Source organism: Mirounga angustirostris, unplaced genomic scaffold (assembly GCF_029215605.1).
Source record: "Mirounga angustirostris isolate CCGP_5_RB_7025 unplaced genomic scaffold, mMirAng1.0.hap1 SCAF_17, whole genome shotgun sequence".
Classification (NCBI taxonomy): domain Eukaryota; kingdom Metazoa; phylum Chordata; class Mammalia; order Carnivora; family Phocidae; genus Mirounga; species Mirounga angustirostris.
Genome location: NW_026991725.1, coordinates 51,583,630 through 51,601,445, shown reverse-complemented (window position 1 = coordinate 51,601,445; position 17,816 = coordinate 51,583,630). Strand labels below are relative to the sequence as shown.

At 40.8% G+C, this 17,816-nt stretch overlaps 1 protein-coding gene across 5 annotated transcripts in view; it reads right to left on the bottom strand.

Moving 5' to 3' along the window:
- Positions 1-17,816, bottom strand: part of MYOCD (myocardin) — a 99,665-nt gene that overhangs the window by 56,013 nt on the left and 25,836 nt on the right. For 3 of the 5 annotated variants that reach the window (XM_064583668.1, XM_054511047.2, XM_064583670.1), the window contains exon 2: positions 2,688-2,753. In XM_064583668.1, coding sequence (XP_064439738.1) covers positions 2,688-2,753 — 66 coding nt within the window. Of the gene's footprint in view, positions 1-2,687; positions 2,754-5,335; positions 5,496-17,816 lie in introns of those variants that run through there. The other 2 variants (XM_064583671.1, XM_064583672.1) reach the window with 1 other exon arrangement.

Genomic DNA, 17,816 nt, shown 5'->3' with positions numbered 1-17,816 from the left:
TAAGGAAGTGCTTTTAAAGTCCAAGTGATTCGTTTGGAATATTTGAGAAAAAAGCTCTACGCAGGGACCAACCCCGCCGTAGGTTCTAGCCCCAGCTCCTCCACAAAAGGAGGGGCAACGCCTTTGAGATTTAATCTAATGTAAAGCTCAAGAGGAATTCTGCCAAAGGATAGCAGGTGTTTCTCTGGACTGGTTAAAAAACAGTGAGGCTAAGCAATAATAACATAGGGACCGTGAATAGTTCACTTGACCATCAGCTTTCAATTGAGGCAATTTATGACAAGCTTTAAAATCTGGGGGGGGGGGGGGAAGGATTGCGGTTATTTCAAATGTACTCATAATTATGTAAAAAATTCTACCTTGAACTATACTTCTGTGTTTCCTATCACCTCTTCCCCTAAAATCTTGAGTCCGTTCAAGGGACTGCCTTGCTCATTGTTGTCTCTACGGGCCCAGCACCCTACCCTCCATATAGTCTGGTTCGTACCAAAATTTGTTGCATTTGATTGAATCGATAGGACCCTGAGTCTGCTGGCTCTTCTTTCCTTCCCCTTATTGCTTGCCTTGACACATGAACCCTGAGGAGCTCTGCACTGCATTTAGATGGCCAATCTCTGATTGGATTGACAAGGCTAACCATCTTCACCCCCAACCTCTCAGCAGGTGAAAGATTTGTCTTGAGTCTAACTTCCTGAGAAGAGCCAAGTAGCTGAGGTCTGTCCGGGCTGGGCATGCCTTGTGCTCCTGCTGCAGTCGATAATTTTCCACAGCAGAATCTACACCCTCAGGAAGCCTAGTTGAGAGGAGCTGGATGAAGACTAGGGAAAATGGATGACACTTAATTAACCTTTATCAGTTTGCTGAATTAAAAAGAAAAAAAAATCCTTTCATTCTCATAGGATTTTTTTTCCCCCCAGTAATTATTTTAATGGTTCAACGGACTAAGGATGCAAAATTTCTGTCAAGCAGAGTTTTGTTAATAGGTACCCTATTTGATTCTGGAAATCCTGAGAACAAAATATCTTATCCCCATTGGACACTCCTCCACAAATGGACACTGAATTTACAAAATGCACTTAGAGGTGTTATTTTAAAATGTATCATAGGGTTCTTTCCTATCTTCCCTAGGTGTTTTTACAGGTTCCCAGAGATTTAACCCCATAAACCTCAAAAAAAGAAAGAAAGGGGGAAAAAAAGTTTATTCTCATTCAAATGTCAGCAGCAAGACCCAGGTACAGAGTACTTAGGCACTCGAGTCAAGCTTTAAGTCAGTTGTGAGCAGCCTGGGCTGACTGAGAGGGACTGAGTCTTTCTACTCCGCGTGCCTTTCCAGAATCAAAGAAAAGAAACCCCAGTGGGGGAATAGATTATTTTAATATTACCCAAATAGAGGGGCTCCTCATAGATTTGAGGATGTGGGCACAGACTGTGGCCCCTGAGAGGATCCTGGTGGAGCTACACTCTTCTACTTAGTGAGCAATTCTTCTAGATGATGCTTTATCAGGTCAGATTCTACATGTGTGTAATAGGATTCCGAAAAAGACTGGTCTGCTCAGCTCTGAGTGACAATGTACTTATCTGACTGGAAGTCAGCAGACCTTTGTTCTCTCCTGTGTTTTTAGTACCTCCACTAATGGGCTGAGATGAAACAGGCCACCCAGACGTGATCCTATGGATTCTCATCACCGATGTACATACTGTGTACGCAGCCTTTAAAATTGCAGGCTGAGTGGTTCTACTATTAAGGTCCCCTGCTGTTTACTGTTTGGAGGGCTTAGCCATGAACAGAGAGCTATTTTTGAATTATGAAGGAAAAGACTTGAAACATTCTCACTTCTGTTCTGGCTCTGGGGCATGGACTATACTTAAAATTTTAGACCTTGGGTCACAGGGCTCCAATATTATTATTAACCGCAGGACATTTGATCTGGGCCAAACTGCTTGTTGCATGCTGGACTCTGAAGTAATGGTCATGGCGAATCTAGATTTCTGCTAGAGTCATTACGGGTTTTGATTTTTAAATTTCGTTGGGGAAGAAAGTTAAAAAGTATGACCCTAAAGGAGTCTGAACTGCGACTTCATTCATTCGGGGCACGCTTCCTTCTGTTACTATGGATAGTCAAGAGTTAGATTTAATCACTAACCTGGGTAGGAAGTTTTAAATCTATCTACTAAAAGACATGATAATCATTCTTCTTTGACCCAAATTATGGCCAGTAATTCAATATACCATTGACGCTAGAAAGCCATTGTTTCTCGGTGTTCCAGAAAGGAAGCACTCGACGATATTCAATTAATTGTGGACTCAAGTACCCCGAATAGAATGGAAACCGAGGAGGTAAGAGGATGGACATGTGATTGATGCTTCTGGAAAGAACAGGGATGACATCCTAAAAGTAAGAGAAGGGTGAGGGGTGCCCACAGTGAATTGTGTTTACTCCAAAAACAAACCCACTGGTTGGCATTTTAGCTACAACCTATGTCATGAAAGGGAAGCCCTTGCAGGTGAGTAGGATCTGGGGCAAAGCATCCAAGGTCTGGGATTTCTGCTGACATGGAGTCTACGGGGATCTTGGGGGGAGACCCATCCATAGGCTTAGTCTCAATGACCTTGGAGGTGCTTTCCAGTTCCCAAATTGCATGGTCCCCTGGTAATAGATCGGTGAGCAAGAGACACAGCTACTCACGTGGTGTTATGCCTTGGTTAGCCAGCTGTTCCTGGGTCCTCCTCTGCTGAAGTCGTAACTGCAAAACTTAGAAAAGAAAATGTTAGTTTGTAAGTTGGGCTGCATGTGATTGTATTTGTTCATATTTACATCAGAATTTTTGCCCAGCTCTTCTCATTTTATTCTTATTTTTTAAGATTATTTACTTGTTTATTTATTTAGAGAGAGTGAGCACTCGTGCAAGGGGGGAGGGGCAGAGGGAGAAGAAAGAATCTCAAGCAGGCCCCACACTCAATGAGGAGCCCGACGTGGGGCTTGATCTCAAGACCCATGAGATCATGACCTGAGCCAAAATCGAGTCAGACGCTTAATGGACTGAGCCATCCAAGAGCCCCTCATTTTACTTTTAGAACAGTCCTGAACTTTTGCATGAGGTACATTTGTATTTCTGTTACAGATGTGGAGAAAGAAAAGAGGAGAGACCCTGAGGGGGTTGCAGGGATTTGCGGGAAGTCTGTGACGAGTTGGAACTAGAACACCCCTCTCCTCTTTCAAAGTGAACGTTGTTCCCACAGCACTGTGCTCCCTGTCTCCCTATTACCCACTTTGGAGATAAACACCAACCGATTCTGCTGGGAATTTGCCTGCACTTTCAAAGGGAGAGAGAATGAAGAAAGCAATAGGCTTTGGAGTCTCATATGGGTTCAAATCTCATTTTTAGCCCCTTCAAAAGGTGGGTGACCCTGGGCAAGTTGCTTAACCTCTCTGACCCCTGGTTCCCTCATCTGTAAATGGGAACAATGCCTACCTTGAGGTGCTGCTATGAAGTCTGATAAACAAGGTACGCAAGTCGCTTAGCAGAGTATCTGGCACAAAATAATTCACCAATAAACAGGGGTATTTTGAGCATCTGGGACCTGTTTGGAATTTCAAAGATGGACTACTGGAGTCAGGTTTTGCTTAGAAAAGTTAAAACACTGTAAAGTGTTTGAACTTTATATTATAAAACTTTGCTGCTATCCATAGCACAAATAGATTATATATATCATAAACATATATACATACAGTTTTTTAAAACTATATTTAAAATTATGTGTAGCATTTGTGATTTTCTCCTACTCCCTCTCTACTCTCCCCCTAAAAATTCTATCTTTGGACACTTAGCCTCTCTCCCTCATGGATATTCCATTTTCTCAGGGAGGTTCTTCTTCTTCTTCTTAAAGATTTATTTACTAGAGAGAAAGAGAGAGAGAGAGAGAGAGAGAGAGAGAGCACACATATGTGAGCTGGGGAGGGGCAGACGGAAAGGGAAAGAATCTCAAGGAGAGTCCCCGCAGAGCTTCTTAAAGCCCAGTGTGGGGCTCGACCTCACAACCCCGAGACCATAACCTAATCAAGGGTCAGATGCTCAACCAACAGAGCCACCCAGGTGCCCCTCTCAGGGAGATTCTAAGTTTACCATCTTGGCTCTGGCATTTACATTGCTCAGAATAATGATAGAAAGAGCAAACATTTACAGAAAGAGGGATTGGTCTAATCAACTTAGAATGAAGAGAACAAGAGAACTGCTTTTAAGAAGAGAAAATTAGAATGTAGGGAAGAGGGGCAAAAATAGGAAGGCTATGTGGGCTGACTTTCAAGCTGATGTAGTATTCGGAGTAAAGCATCAGAAAAAATGCAGTCGCCATACTGAGAGACTAATGGGGAAAGATAATTTTTTAAAGTGCTGCCATGGTTTTGAATTGGACCCTCATCAATCATCTTCAAGAGAGAGCAATGTTGTTGAATTGCTTTTAACTACTTTTGGTTGCTAGACTGCGCTTCACCATAGTCTCGTTTTACTCCAAGTTAGGACTGGACAATAAAGAAGACAAAATAAATGAAAATGATATGAGAGTTTGTTATTTAAGCCCTCCTTCAGAACAACCCTCCCACTAATAAAAGCTGTAAACTCTGAACAAAATATGAGCTATAACTACCTGAAGATTCTGAACAGGAAACAAAATCAGGCAGATTGTAGAGGGGAGTTGAGATTTGGAGAAGTGACTTGCATGGGGGTGAGTTCCCTATTTGGGGGAAACTGAGGCTGACCTGGAGTCATGAAGTGGCAGGTCACAGGCAAATAAAACTCTAATAGAAAACATGCTCATCTTTCTGGCCAGAGAAATCAGAGAAAGGTACCTGGACAACCATGGCTGACCACCACAGATTGAGGAGGATGTCATGTAGGGGAGAGAGTTGGGGAAGGAAGGGATCCCCAAACTATGTGTATGAACCCTCACAAGTTTCAGGTTTATCCCTTCATGATGTTTCCTTGGGGCAGACTCAAAGCAGCACGGCAAAGATTTAAAATTAAACAGAAATTTGAACCTCTGTGCACATAGGCAAAAAAGGACTTAATGTTTGAATCTACCTGGATTGTGTGTTAAAACCAAACCAAACCAAACCAAACCAAACCAAACCAAACCAAACCAGCATTCTCCAGAGGATTGTAAAAGAATTCAGAGTTTGTGTAACACAAGACAGAATGTCCAGGATACAATCCAAAATTACTCTACACATAAAGAACCAGGAAGAACCAGAAAAATGTGATCCATTTTAAATAGAAAAGCCAATTAACTGATGCTAGCTTTGAGATGACCCAGATGTTGGAATTATCACACTAGTACTTTAAAGTAGTTATTTTCTTTCTTCTTCTTTCTTCCTTCTTCCTTCCTTCTTCCTTCCTTCTTCCTTTCTTCTTCTTCTTCTTCTTCTTCTTCTTCTTCTTCTTCTTCTTCTTCTTCTTCTTCTTCTCTTCTTCCCTCCTCCTCCTTCTTCCTCTTCCTCTTCCTCTTCTTCTTCCCTCCTCCTCCTCCTTCTTCCTCTTCCTCTTCCTCTTCCTCTTCTTCTTTCTTCTTTCTTCTTTCTTCTTTCTTCTTTCTTCTTTCTTCTTCTTCTTCTTCTTCTTCCTCTTCCTCTTCCTCTTCCTCTTCCTCCTCCTCCTCCTCCTCCTCTTCTTCTTCTTCATCTCAGAGAGGCAGGCGGAGGGAGAGGGAGGGAGAGAATCTTATGCGGGCTCCATGGAGCCCACTTAAAAAAAAAAAGAATAAATATTAGAGGGGATGAATCAGTAAACTTGAAGATCAAAATTAAGAAGAGAGAGGAAAATGGTGGAGAAAATGGACATAGAGATAGCCTCATGGATCTGTACCACATTATCACAAAGTCTAACATCAGCTAATTAGAGTCCCAGAAAGAGAGAAATAAGTAATAATAGCCCCAAACTTCCCAAATCTTTTAAAAGACATAAATTCACAGATTCCAAAAGGTCAACAAACCCAAACCAGACATATTCACAGAAAACCACCCTTAGATACATCATAATCTAATGACTAACCTAAAGATAAAGAGTAAATCCTGAAAGTATCCAGGGAAAAACAACACATTATATAAAGGGAAACACTGATTCTCATCCAGAAAGCATGGAAGTGAGAAGATAAAACAAAAACAAAATGTAAAACATAAAACAAAATTCAACACCAAATAAGAAATGTCCTCTAGAAACGAAGATAAAATAAAGATGCGTTCAGGTAAAGAGAAAGTAAGATAATTTGTTGCCAGCAGATTTTACTACAAGAAATGCTTAAGGAATTCTTCAGGCTGAATGGAAATGAGAGCAGAAACAAACCTGGATATTTGGGAATGACTAAAGAGTATCAGAAATAGTAACTATTTTGTAAATATTAAAGATTTTTCTTTTTGTTCTTAAGTTTTAAAAGAATGCACCTAACTACTTAGAGAAAAATTATAATATTGTCCTGTGATGTTCTTAAGGCATGTAGATATAATACAGATTACAACTGTAACATAAAAGGTCCTTTATGACTGCAAGATTTCTACACTTTACATGTAATGGTATAATATTAACTATAGGTAGATTGCAAAAGATTAATGAAGAGCAACTAATACAAATACAAAGAGGAAGGGTGCCTGGGTGGCTCAGTCAGTTAAGCGTCCAACTCTTGACCTCATAGTCATGAGTTCAAGCCCTGTGTTGGGCGTGAAGCCTACTTAAAAAAAAATACAAAGAGGAACAGGTAAAAAAACACCCATAAATTAAAATGGAATACTAAAAAATATTCAAACAATCCAAAAGAATGCAAAAAGTAGGGAATATAGAGACAAAAAGTAGAGGGACAAACAGAAAACAAACATTAAAATGGCTGAAGTCTAAAAACATTAATAAATACATTAAATTTTAATGGTCTAAACCCTCAGATTAAAAGGCAAAGATTATCAAAAGGAATAAAAATTCAATATGCAATTATATGCTATCTATATATAGACACTTTATATATAAAGACTCAGATTAGTTGAAGTAGATGGGGAAAAATATAGCATACAAACAATAAACAAAAGAAAGCTAGATTGGCATACAATATCAGATAAAAGAGACTTCAAGCCAAAGAGTATTATCAGAGATAAAGAAGGGACATTACATAATTATAAAAGGGACAATTCATTTGAAGACCTGGCAGTTATAAATGGATAGGCATCTAATAAAAGCCTCAAACAAATGAAGCAAAAACTGACGGAATGAGAGGGACAAACAGACAATTTCAAAATCATAGTAGATTCTATGATTCCTTTCTCAACATTTGATAGAACTAGATTTTTAAAAAAAATCACTGATGACATTGGGATTTGAACAATTATCGGTCATCTTGATTTAACTGATATTTATAGAGCACTGTGTTCAATAACTTAAAATTTACCATTCTTTTAAGGTTCACTTATTACATTCACCGAGATATACTAGGCCATAAAACAAATTTCAATACACTTTTTTTTTTAAAGATTAAACTCATATACAGTATGTTCTCTGTTCACATTGGAAGTAATTAGAAATCAAAGGCAATATGTTATTTAGGAAAATATTTGACAATACACTTCTAAATAATTTGTAGGTCAAAGAAGAAATCACAAGGGAAATTAAAAATATTTTTAATTGACTGATAATGCATATACACAACTACAATTATGGGATACAGCTAACGCAGTGCTTAGAGGGAAACTTTAGAGTTTTAAGTGCTTATGTTAGACAAAAGATAGATTTTTTTTTACATTAATTTATTTGAGAGAGAGAAGACAGTATGTGCAGGCATCACACTTGCATGGACAGAGAAGGGGGAGGGGCGTGGGGAGAAGCAGCCTCCCTGCTCAGTGGGGACTCGATCCCAGGACCCTGAGATCATGACCTGAGCTGAAATCAAGAGTCGGACGCTTAACCGACTGAACCACCCAGGCACCTGAAGAGGAAAAATTTTAAATCAGTGACCTAAGACTCTATCTAATAAGCTAAAAAAGAAGTATGGCCGGGGCGCCTGGGTGGCTCAATCATTAAGTGTCTGCCTTCGGCTCAGGTCATGATCCCAGGGTCCTGGGATCGAGCCCCGCATCGGGCTCCCTGCTCCGCGGGAAGCCTGCTTCTCCCTCTCCCACTCCCCCTGCTTGTGTTCCCTCTCTCACTGTGTCTCTCTCTGTCAAATAAATAAATAAAATCTTTAAAAAAAAAAAAGTATGGCCAAGGTAAGTAGAAGGGAGAGAATAGTATTAGAGCAGAAGTCTTCCAAATAGATCAAAATAGAAAGCAGACAAGTAGCAGAGAAAATTCACTGAGCCAAAAGGTGGTTCTTTGCAAAGACCAACAAAATCGACAACCCCCTACCTAAAAAAAAGAGAGAAAGAATACATTTTACCAGTATCAAGAATAAAAAGATGGGTTATAACTACAGACCTAAAAGGATATTAAAGGATTAAAAAGGATATTAGGAGAATATCATTAACAATTTTGTGCCAACATATTTGACAACTTTTGGATAAAATGGAAAAACTTCTCTTTTTTTTTAAAAAAATGTTTTATTTATTTATTCATGAGAGTCAGAGAGAGAGAGAGAAAGAGAGAGGCAGAGGCAGAGGGAGAAGCAGGCTCCCTGCCCAGCAGGGAGCCCGATGCAGGACTCGATCCCAGGACCCTAGGATCATGACCTGAGCCGAAGGCAGACGCTTAACCATCTGAGCCACCCAGGCGCCCCAAATGGAAAAACTTCTTGAAAGCTACAACTTCTCAAAATTAATACAAGGAGAAATGTAAACCTGAATAGTGTTATATGACTAAATAAGTGGCATTAAGAATTTGTCCCCTTAAAAAAAAAAACAAAAAAACAAAAACCCCACAACTCCAGACCCAGATGGCTTCACTGGTAAATTCAATCAAAATATTGTGATTACAATGAGTTGTTTTCTAAGTTCTTCATCAAATAACCTCCATCTTCTACATGTTACTTCAACAGTAAATAAGAATCCTCAATAATTTTGTATTTCAATACCATAGATCTTAGTGCAACAGATGGAAAAAGTTTAGAGAGATACCTGTTGTTAGAATCAGCCATTCTGAAGGCTGTTTCAGTGCTCTAGACATTAAGCTATTTTGACCGAGACTGAGCTGGATAAAGGCAGTAGAAATGGAAACGAGAGAGAAAAAATAAAAAACATTTTGAACAAAAAGAACTGGAAGAATCTAGTGATAAAAAGGAGGAGAGAAATATGTACCACTATCAAAGGGGCTTGTTGGGATCTTCAGCTATGCTGTAGGAAATTTAAGAACTCCCTGATGTTATCTGTAACTATGTACTTGTACTATGTACTTACGTACTTTTTCTTGGGAGTGGGTCCATAGCACTTGCCAGATTCCCAAAGGGGGCCAAGGCCTCCAAAATTTAAGTCCCGCTAATCCAGAAATGTGAAAATCCAGGGTTTTGAGAGCATGCATTAGAGTTAAGTTAAATGATGCTGACAAAGAAGTCTGGGGAAATGATTAGTTTAATTTTAAACAGTATGAATTTGAGGAGTCCCAGTAAATTATAAACAATGTTTCTGATATGCAACTTGAAAAACAGGGCTGGAGAAAGGCTCAGGGGTCAGGGCTGATTTGGATACTGTCTCCAAAGAAATGGCCACGAAAACTTGTATCAGAATTCCTAAAAAAGAGGGGTATGTTATCTGAGGAAAGGAAAGAAAAAATGAAAAAGGGAATAAAAATGACATTACCAATCAAGAAAGAATAACATTAAAAGGAGCTGGTAAAGGGCATAATTAGTTTAGGGCATAATTAGTTTTGGGTATGGAATGTGGAGAAATCACTGGGCTATTTGACATCGCTCACTTCCCTACTCATCCCTTTTTAGTTAATCATTTGCAGATCTTCCCGTTAAAAAGATCAAAGGCATTATTCATCACATTCCTTCAACCTTTCAATAAGCATCTGATGGCCCACTATGTGAGAGACATCGCTCGTTATTGGCATAACTGGTGAATAGGACAGGTGGTTATCACTCTCAAAGCTGTAACTTCCTAGCTGGTGAGATAAACACAATTTTTCCTGAACACAGTCTTTTTACTCCTTTTTGTTTTTTTCCTACTTTATTTTGCCTTCTCAAAGTACCATCCTTCTTTTGGAATAAATTTTTTCCCTAAAGAAGAAGCTGGTCTTTGAGGTTTGTTAATTCCCTGAAACTATATGCAATGTGCGTGTATCTGCCTATTTTTGTGGATTGGCCTGTGACTTCTTTCAGATTTTAGGAAGTCTCTGGGACGTCCAGAAGTTAAGCACCATCAACTCCGATCTAGACTAGATCATCTCACATCTTTTCTAGCAGGCTCTCTCCTTACAGTGCACCTTACACATATTATCAGACTGATGTCCCTGAAACTCTATTTTCGTATGATTACATTGTACGGATTCCTCCAGTGGTTCCTGATTCTGGCTTTTGAGATCTTCTCCACAAGCACAATTCCCCACACAAACTCTCTCCTCCAGTTTAGTCTGTTTCCACCTGAGCCCAACACCTACCTTGATTATGATATCCTCACAGGTGGAATCTCGTGTATGGTTTGAGGCTAGGCTATAATTTTAATTTATTCCAAAGAGTTGGCAAACTATATATATCTGAAATTTATTTATTTATTTTAAGATTTTATTTATTTATTTGAGCCAGAGAGAATGAGAGAGAGAGAGAGAGCACATGAGAGGGGGGAGGGTCAGAGGGAGAAGCAGACTCCCTGCCGAGCAGGGAGCCCGATGCGGGACTCGATCCAGGGACTCCAGGATCATGACCTGAGCCGAAGGCAGTCGCTTAACCAACTGAGCCACCCAGGCGCCCTATATCTGAAATTTATTAAAGAATTTCCCTTTGTCCACTGATTTGTAATGTCACCTTTGTCATTTACTAAAGTGCTGATATCAGCTCTGATCTAAATTCTAATTTATACTAACTTATACTTTCTATCCTTTTTTTCTTTTTTTTTTTTAACAGCAAAATAGTACATGGTTCCTGATTCCTAGAAATAACAGACATGAGAGCTTTAAAAATCTATACCTGTCCTGGGAAAGACAAAGGGGATTCCTCAGTGGACTGAAACTGTAAGTAATCTTTGGGAGAAAACAGAATATGGGATTGGATTGGAAAAGTACACTGTAAGATATATGCAAGTGAGTGATAGAAAGCCTTGCTAAGTATCCTCCTTGCCCGGGAGCACAAGGGGGTATAAAGCTCCCTCTCACAGGGCTGTTAGATGGGGTGCCCAGGGAATACATCAGTCTCTACCATGTCCTGTACCCCTCTCCACACTGGACCAGGCACTGGTTATGGGATGGGACTCTCAGTCTCCAGGTAGGAGCAGCAAATATGGCATCTGGGGAGATACCGGAGTGGACTCTGGATTGTTGGCAATACCCAAGAGGGTCAATAACCCTTTGTTGCCTGAAACCAGTGACTGGTCATCCTGTGCCTCTCCCCCAGTCCCTCCAATCAGATCAAAGCATGTGTGTCAGCAATGTATCTTTTTGCCCCAGGCTGTGCTCACCTGTGCATCAGACAGTCTAACAACTTTCCAAAAAGGGCACAAGGTGAGGGTATGATTGAGAATCACCTAACCTGGGAGGAATGTCAGCACCACATTAGAGTGGTGGTGTCTTACGTTTGTAAGACTCTAAATGCAGAACAAAAGAACACATACTTAAGGTGACAGCACGAACAAATGAAAAGAGAACTTTCTCAGGGATAGACAAGAGAATTTTCATTAATTAAACAGAAAAGAGACACCTGGGTGGCTCAGATGGTCAAGCATCTGCCTTCGGCTTAGGTCATGATCTCCAGGTCCTAGGGTTGAGCCCCATGTTGGGCTCCCAGCTCAGTGGGGAGTCTGCTTCTCCCTCTCCCTCTGCCTCTCCCCCTGCTTGTGCTCTGCCTTTCTCTCTCTCTCAAATGAATAAATAAAATCTTTAAAATAAAATAAAATAAAATAAAATAAACCAAACTGGGGGAGGGGCAGGAAAAAATAATCATCACCTCACACCCATTAGGATGGTTACAATTAAAAAAAATAATAAAGGTACAAGAGTTGGCAAGGCTGTGGAGAAACTGGAACCCTTGTGCACTGTTGGTAGTAATATAAAATGGTGCAACCCCTATGGGAAACAATATGGCGGCTCCTCAAAAAATTCAAAATAGAATACCATATGATCCAGCAATCCTGCTTCTGAGTACATACCCCAAAAAAGTAAAAGCAGAAACCTGAAGAGATGCTGTACACTCATGTTCATAGCAGCATTATTCACAATAACCTAGGGAGGGAAGTGACCCAAGCGTCCATCAACAGATGAATGGACAAACAACATGCTGTATACACATACACTAGATTATTAGTCAGCCTTCAAAAGGAAGGACATTCTGGCACCTGCTACAGCATGGATGAAACTTTGGGACATTACGCTGAGTGAAACAAGCCAGTCACCCAAAGACAAATACTGTGTGAAGTACCTAGAGTTGTCAAATCCACAAAGGCAGAAAATAGAATGGTGATTTCCAGGTGATCGGGCGGGGGGAGGAAGACACTGGAAATTACTGTGTAATAGGGATGGAGTTTCAGTCTTGCACGATAAAGAGAGTTCTGGAGGCAGACGGTGGTGATGGTTGCACAACAGTGTCGATGTTTGCCTATTGCCACTGAACTGCATGCTTAAAAAGTGCTTTAGATGGTACATGTTATATTATGGGTGTTTTACAAGCACAGAATTAAACTACAAAAATAAAGCAAATGTTGAATAAGGATATAGTCCATTAAGATAAACTCAAATGGGTGGCTGAATATTGGAACGCATATAGTTAAACATGAATTACTAAGCAAGATGAGCTGAACGAAGGTTCTCTTAGAATGTAATCCCTCTTAGACAAAGGGGTAAAAGACTAGAAAGCAAAATCAATATGTACTCGATGTAGACACATTGCGAAATAGAGAAAAGCTTCCAGAAAAAAAATACTTATTCCTGAACTAGAGCTAACTATTATTCATATTTGATTCATATCCTTGAGGTCCTTTTCCCTAGATGTTTATGTGGGATCACATTATAAATTCTTCCTTCCTTAACTGATTTTTATTAGTAACACATCACAGGTATGTTTCCATATAATTTAATACTCTTCAAAAGACACTATTTTGGTAGCTGCGTCTTCCATTTTTTGGTTATTCTGTACATTATTGAACCGAATGCCTACTATTAAATATTTACTTTGTTTCTAGTCTTTTATAACAGAGGACGCTCTGTAGTCAATTTAGGGCCACATCCTCAGTTAGGCTTTAGGATACACTCCTAGAAGTGGAGTTGTTTGGGTTCTGGACATGTCAAATTTGAAAGCTTGTGGTCCGTAAGACAAATAGCTCTCCTGAAAGGTTGTTCTGATTTTCTTCTCACTAGTGAAGGGTGGCAGGTTGCCCACGGCCCGCTGCCTGGCCGCTCTTATCATGCTGTAATCCTGCTCTCCACCGAAGCTGGAGGCCTGGCTGCCAGGTCAGTGCTCCAGGCCTACAGAAAACGGCCAGAGGGCCAAGGCCAGGAGGATCCTGGCAGTGGATCTAACTCGTCCCTGGGTGGCTTCTTCTCCAAGTTTGGCAGAGCTCTGATGCTGGAGGTGGGAGCTAAATGACCCTTCGGGCAGAAACCTTGCGCTTGGTGAAGCAGGCTTTCCCTGTGGGCACAGCTGCCCTTGGTCAGCACTGGCCTCCTTCCTGGACTGCCTCTGTGTGCTTCCCTGGGCAGTCCCTCCCTCCCTGCTTTCAAGCTGGCTGGAGCCTTTTGTGTCCCCAGAGCTCTTGGCAAACCTCCACTGATCCACCGTAGCTAAAAATACTCTAAGCAGAGGGTTGATTTCTTGGCCCAAGGCTCCCCCATCCCCCACTCCCACTTCTAACCACCTATAAGTGACATCAAGTCCCCTCTTCACTTCTTTGGAGGCCATATGGTTATCTTTGACAGGTGAAGGGAAGGAAGTTCTTGGTGTCTTTGTCACCTCAGTATGTTCTCTTATGGTTCAGGCCTTTAGGGTGTCAATCTTTCGTAGCTTTCACAACCAAAGCATTTTTTTTTTTTTTTTTTGCATTCTTTTGGCCCTTGTCAGAATTGGGAGTCATATGTTTGCACTTAAGTTGCTTCTTTCCTGAGAAGTCCGGGACTCTCAATTCTGATTTCCTCATCTGTCTGGCTATTCTTGTCCCCAGGACTACACTATTTAAGTTATTGTAGACTTAACGATAGGCTTTCAGGTCTGATACAAAGAAATCTTCTATTATCCTTTTTTTTTTAATTTTTAAAAAATTTTTATTTTTTTAAAAGATTTTATTTATTTATTTGAGAGAGAGAGACTGAGAGAGAGAGAGAGAGCATGAAAGGGGGGAGGTCGGAGGGAGAAGCAGACTCCCTGCCGAGCAGGGAGCCCGATGCGGGACTCGATCCAGGGACTCCAGGATCATGACCTGAGCCAAAGGCAGTTGCTTAACCAACTGAGCCACCCAGGCGCCCTTCTATTATCCTTTTTAAATAAATATTTTGCGACTACCCTAACCTGTCTCCTCCCCCCCACCAAATAAACTTCAGGACCAGAGTAGCAAGTTCTACCATCATCCTAAGCACCTACCTTCCCAAAAGAAGAGTAAGTTCCTTTACTATTTTGTAAAGTGTGAACACCATCCAGTTAGAGCAACAGCCCCCTGTCTGAAGATGATTAAAGAATATATGGAAACTTCTGGATCAAGTATAGCACAGGACCAGGAATAGCTGCCTATGTGCAGCTGGGACCAGGCACCCAATTCAAGAATGGGAGCTACAATATCTTTACACAGCATCAGACTGCAACCAGAACATGTCACTCACCTATGCCCAGGAGAGGAAGCATTGATGGAGCAAGGGAGCTGGGAACAGAAAACAGAGACCTAATTTTGATTCCACCATGCCGTGTGACCTTAGACAAGTCACTGTGTCTATGAGTCTTAGCCTTCTCATCTGTATATAGCAATATTCCTATCACTAATAAATCATAAGAACAAATTGCACAGGGTTGTTGGGATGGCAGTAATGAGTTAACCACTTTCTAAACTATATAAAATACCTTTCTGTGTTAAATTGATGATGGCAGCTTCAGGTGAAAGCCCACCTGTTTGGTTCTGGTTACAGAATCTGGAGGAGAAAGGGGAACTGTTTGCAGTGGGAACAATAACGTATAACTTTAAAAAGTCATGCTGTCTAAATGCTGGCCAAGTCAGGGATCCAGGTGGTGCAAATCGGGAAGGAGAAAATCTGGAAGAATCTTATACAGAGTGCGCTGAGGATACAGGGATGCCGCCATTCATTGAGTGAGGTGGGAGTGGCAGGAGTGAACAGAAGGACGGAAAGAGGAGTGAACAGAAGAAATGGAGTCATTAACTCCTCACAGATCAGTTCTGGCATTGAGGGAACTGTAAAGGGCCAGGGTCTGGAATAGAAGCTTTTATAGAAATCATCTCATTGAAACCTCCTGCTAATCCTGAAGGACTATAGGGCGCCTGGGTGGCTCAGTCATTAAGCGTCTGCCTTTGGCTCAGGTCATGATCCCAGGGTCCGGGGATCAAGCCCTGCATCGGGCTCCCTGCTCGGCAGGAAGTCTGCTTCTCCCCCTCCCATTCCCCCTGGTTGTGTTCCTTCTCTTGCTGTGTCTCTCTCTGTCAAATAAATAAATAAAAAATCTTTAAAAAAAATCCTGTAGGACTATAAATTATCATCTCATGTTGCAGCTTGTAAGGCCCAGAGGACACCAATAACTCCTTGAAAGCCATAAAGCTTTGAAGTAAGAGAAGCCCATTTCACACCCATGACTTTGGACTCATGGGTACAAATTCCAAATGGACCCATGTTCTACCTTATGTTTTAATGTCTTTCCCCCATTTTGGGGGGGTTCCTTTCAAATGAAGAAGCAGGAGCCACTGTAACATGAAGCATACACCTCACGTTACTAGCCACCTAGGTAACTCAACATAAGGGAACCTCAGCTCAAGAGCACTGCCCGAAGTATTTCCATAGCGACAGTCATGTAGGGCACCACTGTCTCTCTGGAGCCAACAGGCAGCTGGGTGACTATCCTACCCGATGCAGGTGATGGGCCCAGCTGAGTCTCTGATTAGGAAGAGGCTCCTGAATGATCCCAAGCTCTGACGGCATCACACAGAGTTGTTGCCATGGTTTTGGTGAGAAGTATTGCTTTTCTGAGGATTGCAAAACACTTCATGTTCCAACCCCATGCTCGTTCATTCCTGACAGAGTGGAAAATGTGTCTCCTTGGCTGAAATGTTCCTCTTGAGTCCAGCCCAAAGATGACATTTTTAGGAAAGTTTGAGAAGAATCCTGTGGCTGTTACTGAGTCATGATAGAGTGGAAATGGATCTTTTCTATTTAAAGAGTTTTGTGCTACTGTTTGAAAATGTCATATTGCTAGGGAACGGTGGAAATAGAAAACTTTCCATTTGCCATCAACAAAGAAAGATCATTACTGAATGAGAAACAATGGAGTGGAGGAGAAGTTTTCCTACCTGCCTGACTGAAGTAATAGGTTGCTGGGAGTTGAATTTAAGAACATGAGTCTAAATAAGCTTGGTGTTCTAGAAAGGGATCATTCATCTGAAATCCAGAACATTCAATTCTAGACCCCATTCTGCTACTACAGTTGTTACTTTAGACAGGCCCCAGAATCTCCCTGGATCTCAGGGTCAATATAAGTCAAAAGAAGAGATTAGATTGATCCCAATTTTCCCAATTTCCCTGATATTAAGAGTCACCTACAGACTAAAAAAACCCCAACCACTTCTTTGGTCCCTTTCCTGAAGATTAGAGTTCAGCAGGTCTGGGATATATTGGAAATGTATTTTAACAAACCTTCCAGGAAATTCTGAGGAAAAGGTAGGTTTGAGAAATAGAAGTAAGCAAATACAACATGCAAAACATGAGACCATGTTTTTATACTATTTTGTACCTTGCTTTTTCACTGGCAATATATGGTTACTTTTTGTGTGGGTGTATGTATAGACTCTCATTTTTAATGGCTACATAGTATTTCACCATGTTTCAATATCTATTTAATCCCCTTTTATTGTACATTGCATGTTCTTTTCTCCAGAAAAGATAACATTATTTTGAATTCCTACTAGGACTATTAGAGGGCCCCCATTTCTCTCCACCCCTGTGAAAGAGAACTCCAAAGTGCTGTAAGCATTGCTAAGAGAGTCTTTCAGAACAGGGCAGGAGGACATTGAGGAAAGAGGCCTGTGCACATCTCCTGTTTCAATTTTTGGAACACTGTGGACTTTTGACTTTTGTCAGTTGCACCTCCACTACCTCCTGGAACACATCCTTCTACTTTGGACAGGAACAGAGATAATACAGCATCTGGTCGCTGAATAGCCAATCATGCAGTAGTCAGTTTAACTCTGTCAGCACCAATCATAATTCCTTCAAAACAAGTTATGTAACCTTGTGGTTTTTGCCTTTATAAGCCTACTCCCTGCTCACGATTTAGAGCACACTTTTGAGTTTGGTTCTTTGCAATCTCTAAGATCCCAAATTAGCCTCTTCTTCTTGGTCAACACCCTTACTAACAATGGATGACATTATTAAAGAAGAAAAAAAGCTTCGCTAATTTGATAAGTAATAATGGTATCCCATTACATTTCTTAATTAGTCAAACATGTTTTCATAGATTTGTTGATATTCATATCTTTCGTTATGTGAATTGCCTGGTAACATTC